General features: G+C 42.6%; 1 protein-coding gene across 1 annotated transcript in view; it reads right to left on the bottom strand.

Annotated features, from left to right (window-relative positions):
- Positions 1-5,694: 5,694 nt before the first annotated feature.
- The window catches only part of WDR36 (WD repeat domain 36), a 29,681-nt gene continuing 29,375 nt past the window's right edge, over positions 5,695-6,000 (bottom strand). The window contains exon 23 of the mRNA XM_057430850.1: positions 5,695-5,998. Coding sequence (XP_057286833.1) covers positions 5,849-5,998 — 150 coding nt within the window. The 3' untranslated portion in view covers positions 5,695-5,848. The remainder of the gene's footprint in view (positions 5,999-6,000) is intronic.

Here is a 6,000-nt window from a genome sequence, read left to right as displayed (position 1 = left end):
ACTGGGTTTAAACCACGACAATCATCTAGGTCCAAACCCCCTGCAATGGCAGGGACACCTCACACTAAACCATGTTACCTAAGGCTCTGTCCAGCCTGGCCTTGAACACCGCCAGGGATGGCGCATTCACAACTTCCCTGGGCAACCCATTCCAGTGACAAACCACCCTTACAGTAAGTAATTTCTTCCTTATAGCTAATCTAAACTTCCCCTGTTTAAGTTTTAACCCGTTACCCCTTGTCCTGTCACTACAGTCCCTAATGAAGAGACAGTCCATCCCCAGCATCCTTTTGGGCCCCCTTCAGATACTGGAAGGCTGCTATGAGCACAGATAGGCACAGGTAACAGACTTAAGAAGCTGGGAGCAGTGTGGTGACGCACAGTAGCACAAAGAATTGTAACAGCAAGCTCCTGGACAGAGGTAGCCTAAAACAGACTTGGCTTGGTAAAATCTTCAGTAGCTGTCCTCCTTGGAAGAAAACCTAAGATTAATCAGAACTACATCCCTTAATCCAGCTAACAGATTTCCTCAGACTCTGTTGCATACGCCATTAGAATGCCAATCAGGTGAAGTAAGTTCTTGCAGGTAACATGAAGCCCAATCTATGAAATCAAGTTATAATGTGTCCTACCACTTGTATTCCATAACTTTTGACAAATATCACCCTTGATATTCTTGGGTGAGGGAATAATACAGGAAGTACCAGATGAAATACCTACTTGCATCCACTAGCAAGTGGAAAATTTTTTTTTATTTCTGAAGAAGTTATGAATGGCAAAAAGTTGGCATAGTTTTGGAAGAAAAAAAGGACAACATAAAAGGCTAAGAACAAGAAGGCTAAGATTGGAAGGGGGGAGGGAGGGAGGGAGGGAGGGAGGGAGGAAGGGAGGAAGGGAGGAAGGGAGGAAGGGAGGAAGGAAGGGAGGAAGGAAGTCACACGTGTGACTCAGTAAAATGAAGTATCTTTTCTGCAAGTAGAAACCATTTCACAACTGCTCTGTGGCAGCAAAGCATGAAGAACTAGAGCACAATTATTATTTCTCACATTAAAGACGTAGGAGGGGTATGCAGCATTAGAAGATAGCACGTCTGGAGTATACAAACAGAAAATAAATTATTTCCCTTAGTATTTAATTTAATTGTAGGTTGCATTACTACAGGATGTTGTGAAGGGATAAATGGGTTCTAAAAGAGATTAGATAAACTCACAGAGAGCAAACAGGTCTGTCAGAGAATATTGAACACAACTGTTAGAATACAGCTGGGTCATGAAGTATCTAAATAGCCGTCTCCTTGAAAGCTGGCATGATGTGCTCAAAAGGATCCTTTCATACCTGACCTGTTGGATAGACCCTTTGCAGGAGACAGGACACTAGTCTTGAGAGACCCTTGCTCTGATCCAAGAGGAAAGTTCTCTATCTACTGTTCCTTCTACTAAGGCAGATGTGCAACTACTGACTTGCTCAGATTTTTATTTCTAATGCCTTGGTTCAAAAAATGAATCTTAAAAGATCTTCTAAATTAGTTACAGTGAGACCTGTAAGCTCAGGGGTTTATTGTATATTACACTGCAATTTGAGGGATTTGGCACTGCTTCAGTTCCATTCAAGAAACTGGGAGTAATGGGTTCTTGAGAATTGTATCACCAGAAGCTAGTAATTCTATGGTACAAAGGATTTTCTTAAATCTCAGTGGTAAACTTCACAAAGAACTCTCAGGTTTACATCAGTCTGTGAACTTCTATAATACTTATTTGATCTCTTCAAGCTTTAATATGAGTCATGGTCTTTAGTCTTTATCCATAACAGCCAGAACAACATAGAGAAGCTGTAAAAGCTGACTTCGCATCATCTCTGCCCTCCTCTGACAACCATAACAACATCTCTTGCAAATTCAAGCAGCCAAAAAGATGCTCACCTCATGATATATATGGAATTGTTACTTGTTTCAGGAAGTATTCTGTACTGGACACTGCATGTACGTGACTGAGAAATCTGGCCTGCGGGGGCTGAATGTACAAGGCAGACAGACAGAAATGAAAAAAGAATGAAAAAAAAAAAGGAAATTTACATTCCCTTGTAAAAGTCCCTCTCCAGATTTCTTGTAGCCCCCCTTTAGGTACTGGAAGCTGCTCTAAGGTCTCCCAGGAACCTTCTCTTTTCCAGGCTTCTCCAGTCCAACTCTCTCAGCCTGCCTTTTTAGAAGAGGTGCTCCAGCCCTTGGAGCATCTTCATGGCCTCCTCTGGACTCACTCTTGTGCTGGGGGCCCCCAAGCTGAATGCAGTACTGAAGCTGGGTCTCACAGGTGGAGTAAAGCAGGAGAAATGCTTCCCTCTCTATATACCTGCTGGCCATGCTCCTTTAGATGCAACCAGTGTATGGTTGACCGGAGGATGTTGGAGGGACAGTACAGCAGAGCATAAGAAATGCAGGGAATTTCTGGAATGTGTTGATAACTTCCTTCTCAAAGTGACAGAAGAACCAATGAGAACAGGTTCTATGCTGGAACTGGTCTCATAAAAAAGGAAGGGATAATGGGGAATGTGAAGCTGGAGGGCAGCCTTGTCTGCAGTGACCATGAAATAGTGAAGTTTGAGATTCTTAGGGAAGCAAGGAGGGTGGGCAGCAAACTCACTGCCCTAGACTTCAGGAGAGCACTTTGGCCTCTTCAGGAATCTGCTTGGTGGAGTACCATGGGATAGAGCCCTGGAAAGAAGAGGGACCCAAGAAAGTTGGATAATATTCAAGGACCAGCTCCCCCAAGCTCAGGAGCAATGCACCCTCATCAAAAAAGGCAAGAATGCTAAGAGGCCTAAGTGGATGAACAAGGAGCTCCTGGACAAACTCCAACATAAAAAGGAGGCCTACAGAGGGTGAAAGCAAGAACAGGTAGCCTGGAAGGAATACAGAGAAATAGAGCAGCCAGGGATCAGGTTAGGAAAGGTAAAGATCTGGCAGAATTAAATATGGCCAGGGACATCAAGGGCAAGAAGAAAGCTTCTATAGGTTGATGATAGAAAATTAGGGAAAATGCAGGCCCTCTCCAAAAAGAAATGGGAGACTTAGTTATACAGAACATGGAAAATGAGGAACTCAGTGGTTTTTTTTTTGCCTTGGTCTTAACCAGCAAGAGCTCCAGGCACACTGCCCAAGTCACAGTTGGCAAAGGTAGGGACTGGGAGCATGAAGAACTGCCCACTGTAGGTCAGGTTTGAAACCATCAAAGGAACCTGAAGTCCATGGGACCAGATAAGATGCATCCACAGGTCCTGAAGGAGCTGGCAGATGAATTGTGTAAGCCACTATGTGTCATATTTGAGGAGTTGTGAAAGTCCAGAGAAGTTCCCACTGACTGGAAAAATGGGGAACATAACCCCCATCTTTAAAAGGGGAAAAAAGGAAGACTTGGGTAATTACAGGCAAGTCAGTCTCAATCAACACCTGGCAAGATCATGATGCAGATATAGAAACTATGCTAATGCATATGGACAGTAAGGAGATGATTAGTAACAACCAAGATGGCTTCCCTAAGGGCAAATTGTACCTAACAAATTTGGTGGCTTTCCGTGATGTGGCCATGGCACTGGTAGATAAAAGAGTGACGTCATCTACCTGGCCTCATGCAAGGCATTTGACACTGTCCTGCATGACATCTTTGTGTCTAAATTGGAAATGCACGGATTTGACAGATGGACCACTCAGTGGATAAGTAACTGGCTGAACAGTTGAAGTCAAAGAATTGTGGTCAGTGGCTCAATGTCCAAGTGATCAGTGATGAGTGGTGTTCTTCAGGGGTCAGTACTGGGACCTGTGCTGGTCATCTTTGTCGGCGACATGGACAGTGGGACTGACACACCTCCAGCAACTTTGCCAAAAACACCAAGCTGTGTGGTTCGGTTGATACGCTGGAGGGAAGGAATGTCACCCAGACATGCTTGAGAGGTGGGCCAACACTAACCTCATGAAGTTCAACCAAGCCAAGTGCAAGGTTCTGCACCTGGGTTGAAGCACTTTCAAGCACAAACACAGGCTGAGTGGAAAATTGATTTCAGCAGCCCTGAGGAGGGCCTGGGGGTGTTTGCTGACAAGAAGCTCAACATGAGCAAGCAGTGTGCGCTTGCAGCCCCCAGAAAGCCAAACGTATGATGGGCTGCATCAAAAGGAGCATGACTAGCAGGTTGAGGGAAGAAATTTTCCCTCTCTACTCTTCTCTTGTGAGACTCCACTTGGAGTACTGTGCGCAGTTTTGGTGTCCCCATCACAAGAGGGATGTGGACCTGCTCGAGTGAGTCCAGAGCAGGTTGTGAAGATGATTTGAGGGTTGGAGCACCTCTGCTATAAAGATGACTAAGGGAGCTGGGCTTGTTCAGTCTGGAGAACAGAAGGCTGTGGGAGATCTCAGAGCTGCTTATAAAACATAAGGGGGGCTATAAGAAATATGGAAAGGGACATTTTACAAGGGCCTGCAGTGAAAGGAAAAGGGAATGGCTTTAAACTGAAAGAGGGGAGATTCAGACTAGACATTAGGAAAATTCTTTGTTGTGAGAGTGGTGAGGCACCGGCACAGGCTGCCCAAAGACGCTGTTGCTGCCCCATCCCTAGCCATGTTCAAGGCCAGGCTGGACAGGGCTTGGAGCAACCTGGTCAAGTGGAAGGTGTTTCTGCCTGTAGCAGGTGGTTGGAACTGGATGAGCTTTAAGGTTCCTTCCAACCCAAACCATTCTATAATTCTATGTTTGCAAATAATTTGTTCCAGGATACATAACTAAAGAGTTATGTAATGTGACAACATTAAAATAACAATCACCTGTGTAGAACAAAACCGCATTATAGTTTCAGTCTGCCATATGCAGTGAACACATCTTTCAGCTTTTCTCATCAAAACTGTATACATTTGTACTGGTTACCCTGTTAGTCTGTGTCCAGAGCATGTAAAATAATGAGGAGATTCTTCTGCTATGAGGCAGAATTCTCAAACAGCAAAGTTTAAGACAGTCACATTCCTGGGCTCCCAAACTGCCCACACATTATTATTTAAAACCTAAATATCAAGTCATACAAAGAACATCTGATTTATGTAAAAATTCACCCAGCTCAAAGCTTTTATTCTGATCACCTTAAGAAAAGGATCCAAATTTTCATAAGAAATTTAGCCTCCAAAATTAGAGCAAGAAACCTGGTTATAAAAAAATGGTTTTTTTTTGTTTGTTTGTTTAGTTTAGGATTCAGTGTTTTTTCAAGTTATATCATTTGTAATACAGCTAAAAATCCTTGCTTTCAGAAATAGGTGTCTGAGGCAAAACAGTGAATACAGCTTGCCAAACCAAGAAAACTAGTTTTTACAAGTGTTATAGGGAAAGCACTCCGATTGCACAGAAATGCATTTTTATGTTAATTTGCTTTAATCTTATGTTAATAAAATGCTAATAACCCAGACTTTTTGTTTTATTTTTGTCTCAACAGTAATAATTTACCAAGCACAATATAGGTTTTGGTCTCCTGCACAGAAATTACATTCCTACTTTTATTTTTTTGCAAGCCACTTCTCCATTGTGATTTACATTTTGGTCATGGAAGTACACAGTAACTAGCTACATTACCTATAGCTGTCCAGCTCTTTTGTTCACTGACAGCACACACTGATACAACATGAATATTTAAGCTGCACATATTAATTTTGCTCTGAGAAAAAAAAAGTTATGCACATTCTAAAATATTCTGCCATACACAGATGTATAAAATACAGCATCAGAAGTCATAGTATAATTCCCGAAATCCAGTATTTTTTGTAATAAATTGTACTGTTATTCCAAGGGGAATTTTATGCAGACAAAACCCTTAAGCATTTTACAACAAAACACTTTTCATATATGTTAACACACACAGACTCTGACTGAAGAGAGTCCGCAAATGAATCCACGTTTCCTCAAGTTGTGTTGACAACCTGGATACTTCTTCCAAAAGGCTTGGCTCTGATGAGAGAATTTTAAGATGCAACT

Source organism: Pezoporus wallicus, unplaced genomic scaffold (genome assembly GCF_028554395.1).
Source record: "Pezoporus wallicus isolate ANWC-B61680 ecotype Strahan unplaced genomic scaffold, APGP_CSIRO_Pwel_v1 contig_2721, whole genome shotgun sequence".
NCBI lineage: Eukaryota > Metazoa > Chordata > Aves > Psittaciformes > Psittacidae > Pezoporus > Pezoporus wallicus.
The sequence above is the reverse complement of the archived record's forward strand: the minus strand, read 5'-3'. Positions and strand labels throughout refer to the sequence as shown.